The 22,256-nt window shown below is 43.6% G+C and overlaps 1 protein-coding gene across 1 annotated transcript in view; it reads right to left on the bottom strand.

Moving 5' to 3' along the window:
• The window catches only part of LOC311235127 (V-set and transmembrane domain-containing protein 4-like), a gene marked incomplete at its 5' end in the record, with an annotated part of 38,398 nt that extends 16,206 nt beyond the window's left edge, over window positions 1-22,192 (bottom strand). The window contains 3 exon segments of the mRNA XM_084322481.1: window positions 15,743-16,118; window positions 16,120-16,151; window positions 22,141-22,192. Of these exon segments, the coding sequence (XP_084178607.1) occupies window positions 15,743-16,118; window positions 16,120-16,151; window positions 22,141-22,192 (460 nt within the window).
• Between the last annotated feature and the right edge of the window lie 64 nt (window positions 22,193-22,256).

Genomic DNA, 22,256 nt, shown 5'->3' with positions numbered 1-22,256 from the left:
CTATAGTGTGACAGCCTCCTCCTTGTACACTTATGAACTCACTATAGTGTGACAGCGTCCTCCTTGTACACTTATGAACTCACTATAGTGTGACGGCGTCCTCCTTGTACACTTATGAGCTCACTATAGTGTGACAGCGTCCTCCTTGTACACTTATGAGCTCACTATAGTGTGACAGCGGCCTCCTTGTACACTTATGAACTCACTATAGTGTGACAGCGTCCTCCTTGTACACTTATGAACTCACTATAGTGTGACGGCGGCCTCCTTGTACACTTATGAACTCACTATAGTGGGACAGCGTCCTCCTTGTACACTTATGAACTCACTATAGTGGGACAGCGTCCTCCTTGTACACTTATGAACTCACTATAGTGGGACAGTGTCCTCCTTGTACACTTATGAACTCACTATAGTGTGACGGCGTCCTCCTTGTACACTTATGAACTCACTATAGTGGGACAGCGTCCTCCTTGTACACTTATGAACTCACTATAGTGTGACAGCGTCCTCCTTGTACACTTATGAACTCACTATAGTGGGACAGCGTCCTCCTTGTACACTTATGAACTCACTATAGTGTGATGGCGTCCTCCTTGTACACTTATGAACTCACTATAGTGTGACGGCGTCCTCCTTGTACACTTATGAACTCACTATAGTGTGACAGTGTCCTCCTTGTACACTTATGAACTCACTATAGTGGGACAGTGTCCTCCTTGTACACTTATGAACTCACTATAGTGTGACGCGTCCTCCTTGTACACTTATGAACTCACTATAGTGTGACAGCGTCCTCCTTGTACACTTATGAACTCACTATAGTGTGACGGCGTCCTCCTTGTACACTTATGAACTCACTATAGTGTGACAGCGGCCTCCTTGTACACTTATGAACTCACTACAGTGGGACAGCGTCCTCCTTGTACACTTATGAACTCACTATAGTGTGACAGCCTCCTCCTTGTACACTTATGAACTCACTATAGTGTGACAGCGTCCTCCTTGTACACTTATGAACTCACTATAGTGTGACGGCGTCCTCCTTGTACACTTATGAGCTCACTATAGTGTGACAGCGTCCTCCTTGTACACTTATGAGCTCACTATAGTGTGACAGCGGCCTCCTTGTACACTTATGAACTCACTATAGTGTGACAGCGTCCTCCTTGTACACTTATGAACTCACTATAGTGTGACGGCGGCCTCCTTGTACACTTATGAACTCACTATAGTGGGACAGCGTCCTCCTTGTACACTTATGAACTCACTATAGTGGGACAGCGTCCTCCTTGTACACTTATGAACTCACTATAGTGGGACAGTGTCCTCCTTGTACACTTATGAACTCACTATAGTGTGACGGCGTCCTCCTTGTACACTTATGAACTCACTATAGTGGGACAGCGTCCTCCTTGTACACTTATGAACTCACTATAGTGTGACAGCGTCCTCCTTGTACACTTATGAACTCACTATAGTGGGACAGCGTCCTCCTTGTACACTTATGAACTCACTATAGTGTGATGGCGTCCTCCTTGTACACTTATGAACTCACTATAGTGTGACGGCGTCCTCCTTGTACACTTATGAACTCACTATAGTGTGACAGTGTCCTCCTTGTACACTTATGAACTCACTATAGTGGGACAGTGTCCTCCTTGTACACTTATGAACTCACTATAGTGTGACGCGTCCTCCTTGTACACTTATGAACTCACTATAGTGTGACAGCGTCCTCCTTGTACACTTATGAACTCACTATAGTGTGACGGCGTCCTCCTTGTACACTTATGAACTCACTATAGTGTGACAGCGGCCTCCTTGTACACTTATGAACTCACTACAGTGGGACAGCGTCCTCCTTGTACACTTATGAGCTCACTATAGTGTGACGGCGTCCTCCTTGTACACTTATGAACTCACTATAGTGGGACAGCGTCCTCCTTGTACACTTATGAGCTCACTATAGTGGGACAGCGTCCTCCTTGTACACTTATGAACTCACTATAGTGTGACGGCGTCCTCCTTGTACACTTATGAACTCACTATAGTGTGACAGCGTCCTCCTTGTACACTTATGAACTCACTATAGTGTGACAGCGTCCTCCTTGTACACTTATGAACTCACTATAGTGTGACAGCGTCCTCCTTGTACACTTATGAACTCACTATAGTGTGACGGCGTCCTCCTTGTACACTTATGAGCTCACTATAGTGTGACAGCGTCCTCCTTGTACACTTATGAGCTCACTATAGTGTGACAGCGTCCTCCTTGTACACTTATGAACTCACTATAGTGGGACAGCGTCCTCCTTGTACACTTATGAACTCACTATAGTGGGACAGCGTCCTCCTTGTACACTTATGAGCTCACTATAGTGTGACGGCGGCGTCTCTGTATGTTTTTGTGAACAGGATCTTCCCCACTGGAAAGGAGGAAGCGTAGTCTAGCCCGATATCACAAATACTCTACATGTGTCTTGACGGGCTTCACTGGTTCACATTGAGATGGAACAACACCCACTGGCCTTCTCTGTGAAGATAATAACATAAAAAGAAAGGTTGAAAAGAATACGCCAACATTATGGGAAAAGCGCTTACCGTCTTCTCCAGACTCTGACGAGAAGATACTGATTTCCTCTCTGTGCGTTCAGTAGAAAGCTATATCCGGCTGCAAGATGCAAGTGGATACGGACCGGCTAACCTATAGCTGTTGGCCAAAGCTAGGCTAGTGGTCCGTATCCGCTTCCATTCATTTGTGCTAAGCTAAGCTAGCTTGCAGCCAGATAGCTTTGTACTGAATCAGAGAGGAAATTGGTATCCATCTTCTTGTCTGACTCTGGAGAAGACGGTAAGCGCTTTTCCCATAATGTCGGCGTGTTCCTTTAATAAGAGAAACAAAAGTAAGATATTCCGCCAAAATATTCAACAAGATATCCCCTCCTCCGACCGCACACACTGCGGTGACAATGCCATGTATTATTTTATGTCCAAATACATAAATGTTCACCTTGAAAACCCTCGTCTGTATCCTTGCCCTCCTCCGCTTCCCACCCTTCCATCAACACGGCTCTGGTTTCTCACGGGGCCCGGCGGTGGCTACTGTAACTAGTCAGCTAACACCCACCCGGGGCATCCTGAAATACCCCAAAACCACTAGCTAGCGGCTGACGACAGGCAGGCTGGAGCCTCTCCCACTTGCAGACAGGTTCCCACTCGGCGAGGAGGTGACTGACTGGCAGAGAGCCGGGTCGGTCAGCCAGGCATGGAGGCTACTTCTGGGTGTTTGGGTCCTGGGTATTTCTGCTCCGCGCCGAGCACGCCTTGGCTCCTCTGATGCTAACTTTATCCACGTGTGTGGGGGGAAACGTGATGATGATGAGTAGGATCGTGACGAGGAAGGCCTATTTGGGGGTGGGGGGGGGGGGGGGGGGTCAGGGCTCAAGCAGTCTGGCTACATTCACACTGCAAGCCTTAGTGCTCAATTTAGATGCATTGCTCAGATCAGATTTTTTTTGTTTGGCTGTTCACATTATTATTATTGTTATTATATTTGTATGTGGCCAATATCAGTTTCCAGTGTGAACTGGTCACTGCTCCTGAACTGAACAATAACAAAGATGGACTCCAAATAATGTTGTCAATCTAGAGTGATGTAAAAGTCACATGAAAGTTGCATGACTGTTCAGACTTAGGTCGCATTGTAAAAAATTTGACCCATAAATCTGACTTAGGACCACATATGAAAGTGGCCCAAATCAGAATTGAAAAGATCAGATTCCCTGTGATTTGTGCTGTTCACACTGTGTCGTGAAAATAATCTGATCTGAGTCACATATGACTTGGATTTGGGCCGCTTCATCTGCGGTGTGAACGCAGTCTTAGTTCTAGTTCTGCCTAAAGACGTTTGGTTCCCAGCCAAGGGCTGAAGGGCATGCGCATATAACATTTCTTTGAGCTAATTAAAGGTCGGTGTCCAAGCCCAGTTTCAAGATTGCGGTGCGTTGTCTGAGAACGCCACTGAGGGGGAGGAAAACGATGATTTTCTCACAGATCCAACAGGTTTTGTGTTGGGAGATTACCGGTAATTACTGGTAATTGAAATGAAAATGAAATGAATCTATTAGTCATAATATCTCCCTGGACGGTTCTGAACCTCTCTCTTTGGTCTGCTGGTCGGGGAAGCTGTCTGTCTCGCCGCCTCAGTTGCCAAACCCGCATCCAGAAGCCTCTTTACTTGGGAGTTATACCTTTGGAGCCGGTCCCTCTCTGTCCAAAACCGCTAACCATATGTGACCTACATTCTGCCGTGTGGAAACACTGGCCTTAATGCTTTTAGAGGAGGGCAGACAAGTGCCTTCGACATAACGTCAGCGAGAGGACGTTCACCTGCTGTGAGCATTTCATTTAGGAAAACCTAAAGGGAAGATTCATCAAACAAAACAATGCGGATGTATTTTGCACATAATCTCACATATCTAACAACTTTTTCAGTTTTGCACACATTCACACAGTTATTGAGAGTAAATGAGTTTGAATATGGCCACCGCAGTGATGTAATCTGATGACATTGAATCCTTGTGTCGTGTTAATTACAGCATCGTGAAATGATGTAGAGGAAAAAATAGCAATACTTGTCTTATAGGGAACGGCTACCTTATCTGTATCTTATAGCTGTAATTAACACAAAACATTCAGCGTCCCCGATGACATCACTGATGGCCATATTCAAACTCATTTACTCTCAATATAAAGATCCGATTCCATGTGATCCATGTGTCCATGTGGCCAACAGTGGCTCAGGAGGTAGCTGTCGATGTGTCCTTGAGCAAGACACTTAACCGCTAATTGCTCCTGATGAACAGGTTGGCACCTTGCATGGTTGCCTCCGCCGTCGGTGTGTGAAGGTGTGAGTGAATGGGTCAAATATGAGGAACAAAAATTATACCATTTATATAACTGTCAAACTAAATGAATGTGTGCAAGACTGTTTAGAGTTTTTGGATGTGTGTGAGATAACGTGCAAAAATAAATCTGCATAGTTTTTTTGCAAATTCTGCTGCCTGCTCACAATATGGAAGCAGCTTTAGTTCGGGACCTAATGCAAAACAAATAACTCAAATAACCATTCCATTAGGCCTATCGGTCCATGAAAATCTCCATTTATTTTCAAAGAACGTCTATTACAGACCGGATGAAGCCTGCGTAAATCACGCCTGTCAGGGATAGACAGTAAAAAGGGACAGCTTTGTCTTACTTTCCTGTCTTAAATGTCTGCGTGAGCCATTCAGCATGCTGTCAAGAGGGGCCAGCTGCCCCGTGTTGGACTAATCTGAGGAGGGATAAATCCGGCACACTGTACATCATAAAACTGTCTTTATCCCCATCCAGAGCATGTCATCCTTTATATAACCGGGCTTGAATGGCAGAGGACGTAGCAGCGCATTAGGCTACATTGGAAAACACTCATAGACAGACCGGCTCTTGTTCATCCGAAGTCACGGAGTCACAATCGAATGTCCTCTCGCTGTTTTCTTGGCTCAGACCGTAATATTTTCTCACAAGCCCAATACTGTAAACATCACTAGGAGGATGTGGTTTTCTAATATGAATAATGGCCATCTGTGTCTCCGGCATATAGTAAGTGATTCAGTGACTCTCCCATGTATTGTACTGAAGAGGAACACTAGCGTATAGAAATGCTGGAAGAAAGCAGCCAATAATACACCCTTCATTCTGTCAACACCCTTTCTTCTCTCAACTGGTCTGTCTTCATTATGCCATTATGCGTTTGGCCACGTCTGTCTGTCTGTCTGTCTGTCTGTCTTTCAGTGTATCGGCAGCTAATTTCATAAACTAGATGAGATTAAAATGTATTGGCACAAGTACAGTACAACGAAAAGAAGTTTCGCATCCAACCAGACTGCAAATGTGACAGTAACATGCAACAGTAATATACAATGTATAGATGATTAAACTGGGTATAACATATATTAATGAGTACTACTGAGTAGAGTGCTAGTCAGATAATGTAGAGAGTTGTAATATTAATATGTACAATGATAGAGGGCCGGTTTGGATGAAACGTTGCACATAGCCTGACGGCTGACCTGAATCCTTGAATATTTTTCAAATCGGTCAACGACAAGTTTACATATTTTTTTTATCATTGTCCATTAAAATATGATATGAAGTTAAACTTTTTTAACACAAGAGGGTGATACTACACAGCTCGATGGAACCTGTTCACATCATGCCATAGTGAACCTATTGCCGTTGAAGATCCGATCAGAGAAAGTTGTCCTTTCCTTTGTCCTTCATGTTCTAGTATAGTTAATTTATTGAGACACTAGAATGCCTGATTGAGACCTTTTTTATGTCTTACTGTGGACTCAGCTAGTATTCCTCACAGCAGGCAGGCATTTCCAACGGCAGGCCACCGCCTGGCGGACATTTGCGCTATACTGAGCTCACTCTTCTAGTGTAATCTGACTCCAATCACAGTAAGGCTCTGTGAGAGTGAACTCCTTGACGTATAGACCTTCACTATCAACATCTTTCTTTCTCTTGTTCTCTTTTTCTTCCCCACAAAAAATAATCCACATATGTTTTGTATTATCTCATGGAGCCCCTGGAAGGCTTGGCCTCAGAAATGCTGGACTTTGATTGAACTCTTCCCTTTTGCCCCAAATTAGCTCAAAAGCTGTTCATTTGCCCCCCAGCAACTGTTCATTTGACCCCAGGCGTTTGTCCAAAGCACCTTACAGAATAATAATAATAATGATAAAGTTGATTCGTATAGCACCTTTCATACAAGAATTCCAGCCCAAAGAGCCTAACAGCAGTAATGGAGACATAAAATAGACATAGGCATAAAACTGACATAAAATAGACATAGGCATAAAATGAGTGTAAAAACGGACTAATAAAAGCAATGCAGAGAGTAAGAGAAGGGTAAGAGCAATGTAGGTAATAACAATACGTCTGGTTAATGAATGAACAGAATATCATTCCACCTGTCGACTAGATTAGCGGCTTGTTCACACCCAGGCCTTGTGAGGAATAATGAAATACCTGTCTATTTCAGCAGAAGAGTGCATTCATTCATAGTATCAGCAGCCTCGGTGGGAATCAAACCCCTAACCCTGGTAGTGCCTTGCACTGAGATACACAGTACTATACCCTTCTGCTTCACAGAGTAGAAGGAGGTGCAGCAAACACTGGTATTTGTTAATTTTTAACTCATTCAGCGCCAATCACGATTAAAGTCGGGTTAACTCGCCAACCGTTCAGCGCCAATCACAAGTAAAGTCGGGTTTGAATCGTTATTTCTTTTATTAGCTATATCCAGGGGTGTAGCTCCAGATTCTGGGCCCCATGAAAGAATGTATTTGTAGGCCCCCAGTGAATGCGAGCGCTCGTAAGCGCGCAAGCGGGAATTTTTTTGGCAATTTTTTTATTGATGAAAACGCATAATATGGTTTTCACCTATACATTCGGATCAGCAGTTCAGCACCTGCACTGTTGGTGGGTGAGCCTAGTAAAGGATGTCGCATTGCGTTCATCTTCAATGAATGGACCAATGCAATAGTCTACCAAAGCCCCCCCTCTCTCTATATATATCTCACACACACACACACACGCACACTTCAGAAAGAAACATAGTATCAATGAGAGCATCAATAATACACCTGAGTGATGTCTAGTAAAAAAAAAAAAAAAAAAAAAAAAAAAAATTTTTTTTTTTTTGGGGGGCCCCCCCAGTGCTGGGCCCTTGGAATCATCCTAAGCTACCCCCCCCCAGCTACGCCCCTGGCTATATCCATTCATTTTCATCCATCCAGCCTGATGTTATCATTGGGAATGGGTCTGAGCTCGCAAAAGGGCAAATACCGCCGCCTACGCCTTCCAGCCAGTATTGCACTCTATTAGAAATGGTGTAGTTTATTTTCTGGGCCGATCTGAGCCGTGTGGGCGGGGTTTAAATACTCCGGCAGGACTAGCGTTTACAACGTTACATCTGCGAGGCTGCCCCCCCCCCCCCCCCCCCCCCCCTTCATATGCAATGCCAGGCAATGTGGGACGGACCTCCACGAGCAGTATTTGGAATGGCGATCAGACAATTGGATTATTTCTTTTGCATTACATCAGATACCAGGTAAGGACTCTATATATAAAATCTTGCGTTGATCTGATATTTCTTTCTATCGCGATCGACGCTGTCTGTGTGTGTGTGTGGCTGTTTACCGTTGGGTGCAGGAGGTGGGGGGGGGGGGTCGCCGCACTACAAGGGCCATTTCATGTATGCACGAGGAAGGATAATAATGATAATCTAGCGTTGATTTCAGGAAGATTCGATAATCAGGCGAAAAATGACAACGTGTTTAGTGTATTCCACTAAAGGGCTATTATCGCGTCTTTTCCTGGGATTACTAAGAATCACCAAAACTATACTCATATTCAAAACGGTATAAAACGAAATGTACAGATGAAAAAACAATCTGTTTTGTGCATGTTGACTGGAAGCAACTCACTGACAATCGACGGGTGTATTAGACCCATAGCTATAAATATAAGATATATTTTAAGCACTCGCAAGTGAACAAAGCGCCCATTGACTTACAGCTCTGGCGTTCTAGCGCCCTCTGGCGCCCGGACCCGTGGCGCAGAATGAGTTAAGGCCCTTATTTGTAAGCTACCTCCTTATACTACATCATTATTGGAATGGAATTTTGGAACCTATGGAACCCGTTCTAGTGACTGGCTGGTCCTTAAGGTCCCCCGAGTTTGCTTGGAACAGGGTAAATCTGCATTTTTTTTACGACAGTCTTAAAGCTTGAGATTCTCCCCTTTGTTGCAGAGTTTAAACCTTGATCTCCAACTATTGCCAATTTGTTATCCTTGGTCTTTGCCTCGTCTTGTCGTCTCTTTGTTATAATTTTATATGCTGTGTGATTTTATATGCTTTTATTTTTCGCTCATTCCTGTACGTACACTCGACGTGACTGTAAACGAGGGGAAACCTCAGTTGCCTTTCGAGTTTAAATAAAGGTTTGAAATGAAATGAAGAACATATGGAGACACTGGAATCCTGATAGAGACCTTTCTATGTCTTACTGTGGACACAGCTTTGTGTTCCTCACAGCAGACAGGCATTACCAATGGCAGGCTGCCGCCTGGCGGAGATTTGCACTCTACCGAGCGCACTCTTCCAGTTTAATCTGACTCCAATCACAGTGAGGCTCTGTAAGAGCGAACTCCTCGACGTATAGACCATCACTGTCAACATCTTTCTTTCTCTTGTTCTCTTTTTCTTCCAAAAAGAAAAATTTAATGAAAACAGAGCTCTCCCTGAGGAGAAATGTGTTCCTCGCTGAGTGCTCCAGCCTCTCACCCTAACGGACCCCACTTAACTGTCACGACGGCCCCAGGACCGGCCGGATCTCTCCGTCTCTACGCGTCCCCTCGTTTTCCCTGCCTGCGAAGAAGCCAGAGTTCCTCATCGGTCGGTATTCTTAAACCCACACACCACATCCTCCTGCCTCCTGACCAGGGGCGGAGCTAGGGGGTGGCTACCTGGGCTCAAGCCCCGGATGTATTCTGAAAAGCCCCGAATCTATTTAAAAAAAAAAAAAAAAAAAAAAATTTTTTTTTTTTTTTTACAATTCATCATTGTTACATGAAAATATGTTTGCACCAGATTTAGCAGAAGCTAATTTCCATCTGTGGTCTATCCAGCTGCTAACTGTATTTGAGTGAGTTAAGTCTTGGTGTTATGGTAGACTCAGACCTAAGCTTTAAATCACAATCAACAAGTTGACAACTTAATTCTTCCACCTTAGAAACATAGCTAAAGTACGGCCATTTATAAATCAAAAGGATGCTGAAAACCAGATCCATGCCTTTATCTCAAGCCAACTCGACTACTGTAATGCACTCCTTACCGGCCTCCCGATTAAATACGATGATAACTATTTTATTGCAATGCACTATTGCATTATTTTATTCTATTTTACTAACTATTTTATTGCACTGCACTATTTTACTTTGTATCAGTGAATCATAGACGCCTGGCCATAAGAGCATTCGGAGCATCTCTGCTCTCCCACTATTGAACTTGGGGAGCAAAGGTATAATCTTGCTCCACCACTTTTTGATTATATGAAAAATATGATATACCCCCCCCAATATATAAATCTATGGTTAACTGAGTTTTATAGTGAAAAGAGCAGCTTTATTGGTCAAGATTGAAGGCTCTATATTGCAGGAAATTGCACGTACAGGTTCATTAAATTCAAAAGAAATCTGTCGTGGAGGGGTCGTGCCTGAGCCCCTCCAAACCACCCCTTGCACGAAAAAAAAAAAAAAAAAAAAAGGGGGCCCATCTGGGCTAAGCCCCGGATCTCCTACAATCCTAAATCCGCCCCTGCTCCTGACGTATGCACCTATTAAAAACACTCTTCCTGCAGCACACAGCTGCCCACACGCATGTCACAGACATGACACACATCACAGACATGCCTGAGTGTCAAAAAAGAAACGCTTTGTTTATGCCAAGAAGATGATATGTTGGCCACATTCTCTCTCTCTCTCTCTCTCTCTCTCTCTCTCTCTCTCTCTCTCTCTCTCTCTCTCTCTCTCTCTCTCTCTCTCTCTCTCTCTCTCTCTCTCTCTCTCTCTCTCTCTCTCTCCCCCCCCCCCTAATAAACCCCTTGACCTTTTTCAATGTGTATATTCTAAAAGATGTAAGTGGGGTAGTGGTAGTTTATTGTGTGTGTGTGTGTGTGTGTGTGTGTGTGTGTGTGTGTGTGTGTGTGTGTGTGTGTGGGGTGTGTGTGTGTGTGTGTGTTTTATGATGTAGAACTAATGGAATTCCTGTGGTTGTAGAACATTAGCTGACCAGGTGTTTCCACGCACACGCACGCACACACAAACACCCACGCACACACACACATATACACATGCATGTATATATACACACACACACACACACACGCACACACACATGACCCCCCCCCCCCCCCCCCACACACACACACACGGTCATCTGGTGTTTCTCAACTAAAGACGTGGACCTTAACAGGTCTCCTGGGACGTTGCAGGCTTTTATCTCACATGTTTAGCTGACGTAGATCATAGGAGGCTGTCAAGCGTTCGCTTGGATATAGGGAAGAAATATGGCTGCTAGGTGTCCATTAGACAGAAATAGTACAGCTTTCCTGTGGGGGTGCCGACCCCCCTCCTGTCCAAACAATAACCCAACCCAGAGTCGGTCAGTTTTCTCAAGCAGAAGTTCTACATATAATCAAGAACCCGTAGGGCTGCTATGTGGCCTGAGGCTAAGATAACAATCCTGTCTTTGGGCTCAGTGTTCAGTCTTTCTAATTCAACAAGCAGTCGACTTGACAAGGCCTTGTTTATTGGTTTAGAATAGAATAGAATAGAATAGAATAGAATAGAATAGAATAGAATAGAATAGAATAGGGTTTATTAAACATGGGCTGTGAGTCTATTTCTGGCGAGTGCCTACTTGATAAGAGTATTGTTATGTTTTAATGTGACTGGTTCCTGGGTGAGACTGCTCTCCTTCTGGGTTCCATGCTGAACCGACCCCTGGAAGAGGAGAGGAGAGAAGAGGGGAGAGAGGAGAGAGGAGAGAAGAGGAGACGAGATGAGACAGAAGGAGAGAAGAGGAGAGAGGAGGAGAGAAGAGGAGAGAAGAGGAGAGAAGAGGAGACGACAGGGGAGAAGAGGAGAGGAGACAGGAGGAGAGAGAAGAAGAGAGGAGACGAGATGAGACAGGAGGAGAGAACAGGAGAGGAGACAGGAGAAGAGAAGAGAAGAGAAGAGAGAGAAGAGAAAGAGAAGAGAAGGAGAGAGAAGAGAAGAGAAGAGAAGAGAGAAGAGAAGAGAAGAGAAGAGAAGAGAAGAAGAGAAGAGAAGAGAAGAGAAAGAGAGAGAGAGAAGAGAAGAGAGAAAGAGAAGAGAAGAGAGAGAGAAGAGAAGAGAAGAGGAAGAGAAGAGAAGAGAGAAGAGAAGAGAAGAGAAAGAAGAGAAGAGAAGAGAAAGAGAAGAGAAGAGAATGGCTTTGTCTGAGCTCACTTTATTTGGTCCGGAGGAAACTTGTGACGAGAGCGAAGACGAAGCTTCTTCCTCCGACGAAAATAGCCCTCCACATCCTCGACCACGAGAGGTTGAGAAACACACACACGAGCCAAACGCCCACTCACCCTCTCGCCGCCACAGACAAACCTCTACCGTTTACACTCCATGCAACTGTCTCCTGTTCTCTTTCCGGCTCTCGGACTCTCTCCCTGTGCATTCTACTTCTGGGAGGGAAACTCCTCGCCGTGGCCAAGGTCAACAGCGTTCGGTAGGGATGGTGCCAACATTCACTCTACTCAGTGTCTCACCCGGGACTAGACTTGGCCATAGACTCTCCCCCCCCCCCCCCCTGCATGTCACACAGCCTACGGGAACGCTTCCATGGAAAATGTGGTGAGAAACGTCTGAACGCCGTTGGATGTGGGGACGTGAGACTAATAGACGACGGGTTTTGCACGTCACTGGGATTAATTTGTTCGAGGGATCCGTTATTCGCGTAAGCTGCATAAAGCTGCGATCCCTCTGTCACAGATATAAGAATGTGTTGCGTGTGAAGTTTGATGCAATGGAACGTGTCACGATCGGGACCGAAAGCCCTCTCCCGCGCATCTCTATTTCACTGAAGAGATTCAGATTCCGAAAATCCGGCACGGCCACAAATGTGTGTCGTCGTCCGTTTCCATTTAGTTGAGATTGAAACCAAAAGAAAATACCTTATTGTGTGCCAACTGTGTCTTGACGATCAACCACACTCACACAATCCTGCTCTCTCTCTCTCTCTCTCTCTCTCTCTCTCTCTCTCTCTCTCTCTCTCTCTCTCTCTCTCTCTCTCTCTCTCTCTCTCTCTCTCTCTCTCTCTCTCTCTCTCTGCTCCTTCTCCAGAAGATCTACTCTGGCGAAGCCGCAACCCATTGCCCGCGGAGGATCCTTTCATCTTCAAGCTCGTCTCCTAAACCTGTTGACATCCCCCCTCCCGAAACGAGAAGCAGAGCCATCCCTTCAGCTGACGCCATCCCCTCCTCTCTCCTCCTCCTCCTCCTCCTCCTCCTCCTCCTCCTCCTCCTCCCCTCCTCCTCCTCCTCCTCCCTCCTCCCCCTCCTCCTCCTCCCCCTCCCTCCCTCCTCCTCCTTCCTCCTCCTCCTCCTCCTCCTCCTCCTCCTCCTCCTCCCTCTGTCAGCCAGGAGTTAGGTCATCCCGTTGTGGTCGAGGAAACTGCTACTGCTGCTGACTTACTATCCCCTCCTGACCCGGCATCGCTGCTCTCTGTGACACTATAGCCTGCTATTGTACCGGTCAGCAGACAGCAGCTGTTTTTTCCCTACTACCGTTGTGGTCGCGGTGATACTTATAATCCCTTCCCTCTCGCCGGCCGGCTCAATAAACGGCATCCGACGTCATTTCTCAATCCCCTACGCGACAGCTATCTACGGTTTTAGTCTTTTAGAAAAAGAATGCCTCTCTTGTGGAAATAGCTCAACTCAAACCCCTCCGACAGACTTGGGTCATCCGGGTGGTGCTCTGAGCCACTGCTACTACTGTTGCAGACTGACTAACCCGACCACAGACACGCTCCGGGCTGCCGCTATTACGTTCCTACTGAGGTCCTATGCTACCATTAGTTCCATTGCGAATACTGGCATTGCCAACTGAGTAATAGGTACACTGCTGAGGGGAGTGTGTGTACTATGATGACCCAACCATATAATCCTGTAGTTCAATGGTAATTAGGTTAACAGGTTAGTATAGATGGGTTCCTCGTCCACGTCAGACTCGGTGTGTGCGCGTGCATCAAAGGAGGCAAACAGGAACGTAATCCTGGTCAGACTCAGAAAACGGGGCAGACTACAATATATTTGCATTTGTTAGCCATGCTAGTGATCTAAACAATCGATCCGTGCCAAAGCTAGATCATGTAAAAGGTGAAAGACTCTCACTCTTAGATGTCCCGAGGTTTTTGCGGTGTGGCCTGCCCCTAAAATTATGGAACAGTCTTCCACTGGAAATGAGGTCTGCCCAGACCCTACGACGTTTTAAAACACAGCTGAAGACTCACTGTTTTTTATTGCCGTTCTGAGGCTTGGTTAGCCAAACATCCCCGGGTCGTGTGGTGATTGTTTATTTTGTTTTTAAAAATGTATTATTCTAGTTTTTATGACTGTGTGTGTATACTGTATTTTGTATTTTCTTTTTGTACATAGAGCTCCATTGTACTTTTAGTCAGGGGAGTGTCATGATTTCTCCATAGAGCTCCATTGTAGTTTTAGTCAGGGGAAGTGTCATGATTTCTCCATAGAGCTCCATTGTAGTTTTAGTCAGGGGAGTGTCATGATTTCTCCATAGAGCTCGATTGTACTTTTAGTCAGGGGGAGTGTCATGGTTTCTCCATAGAGCTCCATTGTAGTTTTTAGTCAAGGGGAGTGTCATGGTTTCTCCATAGAGCTCCATTGTACTTTTTTCAGTGCAGCAGCTCGCGCAAGGTAGGGGGGCAAGGCAACTCAGTCACGTGATTCAGCAGGTATTTCTGATTGGCTTGAACACGGTATGTTTATAATCGAGAAACTCGTCTATAACCTTCCCAACTTCATATACCTGCAAATAGAATACCTACAGTACTTCAAAACTAAATTCAATATGACCTTTTTGTCTTTTTTTACTAAAACTGTACAAAATGTTTAGCCTTTTCTGTATCTGTAACACCGGCAGCACAAACCCGCAATTCCCGGCACTGTGGCTATTCGGTTGTTTAGTCTGAGACCACGCGTGGCGTATCCACCGCTACAGACAGGGAGATACTAGTAGCACATTTCATGACTCAGATCTATCAAAACAAGAGCGAGCCTTAGCCACCGCAGGAAGCTTGGCCCCCGGGAAACTGTTTATCGGAGGGTTCGACGCGTCATGACGTCACAATCACAACCGAATAGGCACATTCTCCCCTTCATTCCTGTGTGGGTATCAAACAGGAGGAAAGACTGTCAGGGTTTTTAAGCTGTGTGGGTATAAAAGAAGGAAGAAACACTGTCAGGGTTTTAACCTGTGTGGGTATTTAACAGGGAAGAAAAGACTGTCAGGTGTTAAGCTGTGTGGGGCATTGAACAGGGAATAAAGAGTGTCAGGTTTGAACCTGTGGGTATCAAACTGGAGGAAAGACTGTCAGGTTTTAAACAGTTTAAACAGTCATTCAGAACTGCACTATTGCATTATTTTACTCTGTCTATTGTATTCCACTGACTATTTTATTGCACTGCACTATTGCACTATTTTACTCGTTCTACTCTACTTTGCTCGTGTATTACTGTATATTAAAAATAAAATAAAAAAAATAAATAAACAAAAAGGCCTATTGGGATGTTAGATCCTAATGTGAAAAACTATGTGATTTAATGTTCTATTTTGATGTTTTTTTGTATACTTATTTTATGTCTGCACTTTATGCATTGCTCTTGATCTGCCAATTCTGTGCTCGTTTTATGCCTGTCCTTTTTTTGCTACTGTGAAGCACTTTGAGCTGCAATTCTGGTATGAAAGGTGCTATACAAATAAAGTGGATTCTGATTCTGATTCTGATTCTGATTCTGATTCTGATTCTGATTCTGATTCTGATTCTGATTCTGATTCTGATTATTAGACTGACCTCTGAGCTCCGTGGCGGCGGTGCAGTTGGTGGAGGCCTTCCAGCGCTCCTGGTTCTTCTTGAACTCCTGCACGCGGCACATGTACAGCCCCCTGTCGCCCTCCCCCACGTTCAGGATGGCCAGCTCGAAGATCTTCCCCTGCTTCACCACCGTCAGCCTCATCTTGGGCCCCGGGAAGCTCTTGGTGTAGTTGCCGTAGAAGCGGTTCTTGCGCATGTTGACGCGGGCGATGAGGAGCTCGTCCCCCGGCCGCTCGGCGCCCGCCGGCAGGAAAGTCCACTTGACCACCGGCAGGGCGCTGTTGCGGCGCCGCTGGGACACCACGCAGGACAGCGTGACGTTTTGACCCTCCTGGGCGACCGTGAAGGGAGAGGGGGGTGACGGTGACATTGATGGCCCGGCACAAATCTGAGGGATTCAGACGTGAGGTGATGTCAAGGTCAAGGTAACATTTATTTACTTATATAGCATGTTTAAATAGTTGACCAAAGTGCTGCACAATACAAAGTACAAAAGTTATGTAAATACAATACCAATAAAAATACAATAATAATAAAAAAATATATGGACCACTAGCCTAGCTTAAAACTCTGGGAGAGGTGGTTTGGCTAACAGCTAGGCTAGTGGTCTTGATTGATTGATTGAATTGATTGATTGATTGATTGATTGATTGATTGATTGATTGATTGATTGCTTGATTGATTGATTGAAAACTTTATTAACAGATTGCAGAATGGGTACAATACAGTACAGCTCAATACACACAATTGTTAAGGGGATACAGACCAGAGAAAGACTTTCGTCTTGTTTACATCAGGGTCCCCCATTTTCAATTCATCAGGACATAATGACATACATGACATACAGATAGACAGTACTGCTACATCTATACATTTATGACATACCAGATTTGCAAATACAGTACTGTTTGTGATACAAAAAGAGTCCAGAAAAGGGAGTATATACATTTGACGTAAAAACTGTAGGCCTACATTGGAGGAGGTTGGGTGGGATTGGGGGGGGGGGGGGGGGGGGTTGGGTACACTGTAAAAAATAAATGTTTTTTCAGGGGAAATTCACTGTATTATTTTACAGATTACTTTTGTTTTTCTACTTTAAGTGTAAATGCCATAAAGATACAGTAAATTACCTTTTATCTAAATATTAACCATTAAATAAAGGTTGTAATCTGTAAATGTATTTGATTTTACTGTAATTTGACAGTAAGTATTTGGCAACCATTGATGCCAGACATTTACCGTTTTCTTGCAGCTTTTTTTCTTACAGTGTAGGAGGGGTTGGGGGGGGGGGAACACTGTACAACTGTACAAGCAAGACTGTACATTGGAATATTGACAACCATACTAGGTAATTTACTGTACATTGGAGGGGGTTGGGGGGGGGGGAACACTGTACAAACAAGCAAAACTGTACATTGGAATATTGACAAAACCATATTAGGTAAATGACTTTACATTGGAGGGTTAGGACATTTACAGGGGCCAGTATCGAATTGCAGTCTCCCGTAGGTGTTCTTTGAGAGTGGTTTTGAAAGTGGGTAGTGATCACATTCCTTACAGCTTTAGGTAGGGCGTTCCACATTGATGTGGCATAATTGCGAAACGTGTTTAGTCCCTTGTTTGAGCCGAATCTGGGTTAACATGATTTGTGGAGCTCCCTCTGGTGTTGTGATCGTGGTATTCACTGACCTTTGGGAAGTATTTTGACATGTACATGGGTACCTTGGTCGTGTAGTGTATCTTGTAGACCAGGCCCATTGCAAGTTGCTGTACTCTGTCGTCTACTCTAAGCCATCTAGGTTGTCAAAGTGGGCAGGGTGAGGTGGGTTCTAGGAGTAAGGTCAAGCAGTAGTCTGACCAGTTTGTTTTGAGATGTTTGTAATTTTGTTTTTAGCGCTGTCGTGGAATATATTATCATGTCCTTATAGATCTGTGTTGAGATATCATGTTATACAGCGTGACTTTCAGTGTGACCAGCTTGACTGGTTAATGTGTGTATGTCTCTTTAAGAAGACTTCAACATCTCCCCAGCATAACGTCTTTGTTGTTGCTTCCAGTGACTGAGAACCATTTTTGTTTACCTTCATCATCATATCTGATATTATGTTATGTCTGACAACTGTGTATTTAACATATGTCTGAACAGCGCTCTGGATCAGTCTATGGCCAGACGCTAATGTGTTAACATGTTGTCTCTGACTATAAACTGTCATTGTGGCCACGGTGAAATAAACGTTCCTATTATTATTAATAATGACTCAGAATGATTTGTAAACGGCTCATCATTTAGTCCTTTAATATTTCCCATTACAGCGCCTTTGAGGTGCTTGGTACCATGAGGTGCAAGTATAGTCGTAGTACCCTTGAATGAGTGCTCCTGCCAGAGCTTCAGGTATTATTTTTTACCAGAGAGGGATCCGGTACAAGAATCGAGTTTGTTGGTTGACTTTTTTATTACATTGGATGCCATTTTGTCACAGGAGAGATTAGCCTCTAGGATGGAACCCAGGTAGGTAATTTCATATTTCCTTGTGACAATATTGTCACCCACTGTAACTGAGAAGCCGTCGGTCTTGCTGAGTTTGTTATTTGAGCCGAAGAGAATGGACTCTGTTTTGCCCATGTGTATGATAGTTTGTTATCAGCGAGCTGAGGGTTTTTTCAACCTGTAACTTGTTCTTGTCAGAGACCAGCAGGGCTGAGTCGTCCGCAAACAGGAACAAGTTGCAGTCACAAGCTGATGACATGTCATTTGCATAAATTAGGAACAGTAGCGGTCTAGTATGCTTCCTTGTGGAACACCACAGCTCACTGTGAGGGAGGGGGGATAGGGTACCGTTTACCTCCACCATCTGTTCCCTCCCCTCAAGGTAGGATTGCATCCAGCTCACTGATAGACTATCAAAACTAGGGATGTCCGATATTATCGGCCTACCGATATTATCGGCCGATATCGGCATTAAAATGGTGATATCGGAAAATATCGGTATCGGTTTTCAATTTTTTTAATTTTTTAATTTATTTTTTTACATTTCTATAACCTTTATTTACCCAGGAAGCAAGTAAGAACAATTCTGATTTATTGTCAAAAGTATGCATAATGTTGTGTTAATTCCACAACAAGAGATATGTAATGTTAATTACCTGAAATTATTCCATTTTTGGGGGGGGGGGGAACCCTGCATATATCGGTATCGGTTGATATCGGTTGATATCGGTATCGGAAATTAAGAGTTGGACAATATCGGTATATCGGTATCGGTAAAAAAGCCAATATCGAGCATCCCTAATCAAAACCAATTGCTTTTAGCTTGTCAATCAGAATGGAGTGATTGCCAGTGTCGAAGGCCTTTTGTAGGTCCAGCATGACCATGCCATATCTGCCTCCATTAATTTGTGCTAAGCTAGGCTACCTTGCAGCCGAGTAGCTTTCGACTGAACGCACAGAGAGGAAATCTATCTTCGCTGACTCTGAAGAACACGGTAAGACAATTCAAACAGAATCAAGAATGTATTTGTCTCTCGCCATTGACCACCGCTCATATTTGTCAGAGATAGGGTCCCATAGTGGTTCGGCGGAAGGGGAGGGATTTGGCCTCTCTGTTACATAGGGGGCTGACCCCTGTCATCCCTCTTCTTATTTGCTTATTGGAGAAGCATTAAACCATTGGTCGAAAAGTAAACAGAGAAGTATAGCTAACTTTAGAAATAACCATCAAATGACACCACTGATGTATATACAAAAGCTATACAAAAATGTATTTTGGCATTTATTTATGCCTATTTTTTATGTCTGCACTTTATCATTGCTCTTATTCTGCCAATTGTATGCTCATTTCATGCCTATGTCTATTTAATGTCTATTTTACTGCTGTGAAGCAATTCCTTTATGAAAGGTGCTATACAAATAAAGTGTATAATTTTATATGTATTTATTATACAAAGGACTATGCATTACAACAAATTGGCCAACAGTCATCTTCTCCCTATGTATTTATTAATAAAAATACTATAAATTACAATGAATGAATGTAATGTTGGCCAACAGTCATCTTCTCCCTATGTATTTATTATACAAAAGGACTATGAATTACAATGAATGGAAGTAAGGTTGGCCAACAATCATCTCTCCCTCCTGTTACCAGCGGTGTTGTGTTTGGCATTATGACCACTGTGTGTGGGAGGAACACAGAGGAACAAACTGTATTGCTGCATGTGTCGCATGACAATATATCCACATCTGTTTTTCCAACCTTGGGGCCATTTCATAACTTTCACAGCTCATAAGTATATTCCAACGTCGTACGTGAATAAAGATCGGTACTCAGTCCTGTTATTTTGGCCGTGGGTGGATGACAAAGGGGAAGAAAAAATAAAACGAGACGTTGATAGAATTCTGTTTCTGTGATTTTGCAGTTGACTTAAATACATAATTGCCTTTGATATCTTCTATTGTCCCCAGAAATCAGTGTGGATTAAAAAGTAAAGCTCCAAGCTTTTCGCTTGCTTTTCAATAGAAAAGGGGGAAAGCCATCAATTTTCTGTGTGAAAGTTCCCTTTCATCTCAGCCGAAAAGAAAATGTTCAGCCTGTGTGATGGACCTGTTATCTTCCTGTCATCATCACACCCCGCAATCTCACTTTATTGTGTTATATATCACTGGCAGCATATAGAATCATGTTCAGTCAGCAGTGTTTAACAAAAAATATTAGAATGCTGCGAAAGAGAGAGAGAGAGAGAGAGAGAGAGAGAGAGAGAGAGAGAGAGAGAGAGAGAGAGAGAGAGAGAGAGAGAGAGCTAGAGAGCTAGAGAGAGAGAGAGAGAGAAGAGAGAGAGAGAGAGAGAGAGAGAGAGAGAGAGAGAGAGAGAGAGAGAGAGAGAGAGAGAGAGAGAGAGAATAAGAATGCTTTCTCCATCTCTCCTTCACCTGAGGTGTCTTTCCTGAGACATTGATTGATGATTGATTGATTGATGATTGATTGATTGATTGATTGATTGATTGATTGAAAACTTTATTAACAGATTGCAGAATGGGTACAGTACAGTACAGCTCAATACATACAATGTTAAGGGGATGCAGACCAGCGAAAGACTTTCGTCTTGTTTACATCAGGGTCCCCCATTGACATCCTTACATCCTTCTTGTTCAAGGTTTCAGAAGACACTGTCTCCACCGTCTCCTCTCCAGTGTAAAGATAACTTAACGTCTCCCTGCACTATATGTTCGCCAGCGCCGCTGTCCCCGTCATTCCGTCCATCACCGTGGTGTGTCCCTCCCCTGACCCTGTCTGTCCCGCTATTGAACATCTCAGAAGACGTCTTTTTGTCCATGTCCGAAGTCAGCGACTTCGGGTCATTGAGAAGCGCTATATAATAAAATTATTATTATTATTATTATTATTATTATTATTATTATTATTATTATTATTATTATTATTATTATTATTATTATATTATATTATTTATTATTATTATTATTATTATCTTATTATTATATTATTATTATTATTATTATTATTTATTATTATTATTATTATTATTATTATTATTATTATTATTATTATTATTTATATTATATTCATGCCAGTTAGGATACTGACCCTCACTGTTTAATTCAGATTCGATTTTATTGCCTATATTTATCTCTTTCTACTGTTACCCTGCCATACCTGTACCTCCCTCCCCCCTCCCCCATGCTGCTATATGGCGCACAATTCCCCAAGGGGGTTCAATAAAGGAATATCTTATCTTATCACCATAACCATCTCCAGAATTAAAACCTGCTATATGTCCGACCAAACACCATTGTTTTTCTGCATTTCCAGGTGTCAAAAAGGGATCATCCCTATGTTCCCCGAGTCCTATGTTCCCCGGGTCCTATTTTCCCTGATTGATTGATTAATTGATTGAAAATTTTATACATTTTTATTATTTTATTAATTATTAATGTCCGCCTTGTTTCGAACTGGTTAAGCTTAGGCCTTCTTTCGAAGTTGGTTATGGTTTGGAATCAGGGCTGGTGGTCTAAAATGTTCAATCAATCAATCAATCAATCAATCAATCAATCACAATCAGGGAACATAGGACCCGGGGAACATAGACATGCTCAAAAAACACGTTCACTTTTAAAGACTTTCAAACAGACTATTGTTCTCCATCATCCATCGTAAATTAAGTCCCACAGCCTCTCTAGAGAGTTCTCTGTGGAATATTGTTTTACTGCCTTGGTCTCCAGTGTTGTCTCCTCACCCAGTAGTATCAGCCCAGTATCACCCCAGTTAGACTGAACACTTTCTTTATCCTAAAACACTTTTTAGAGGACACTTCGTCTCTACGCTCTACATCCACTAATAAACACAAGAACCTGTTCCTCTTACCTCCAAAGAGTGTTCTAACCAGGAGAGCGTAGACGACAGAGGAGATCTTCATTTTGCACAGCAGCCGTCTCCATACACTCCAAGTTAAATGCCTCAAGAGGGAGGGGGGGAAAAGA

This window comes from Notolepis coatsorum, assembly GCF_963971535.1.
Source record: "Notolepis coatsorum genome assembly, chromosome: 10".
Lineage (NCBI taxonomy): Eukaryota > Metazoa > Chordata > Actinopteri > Aulopiformes > Paralepididae > Notolepis > Notolepis coatsorum.
This window is presented reverse-complemented; position numbering and strand designations above follow the sequence as displayed.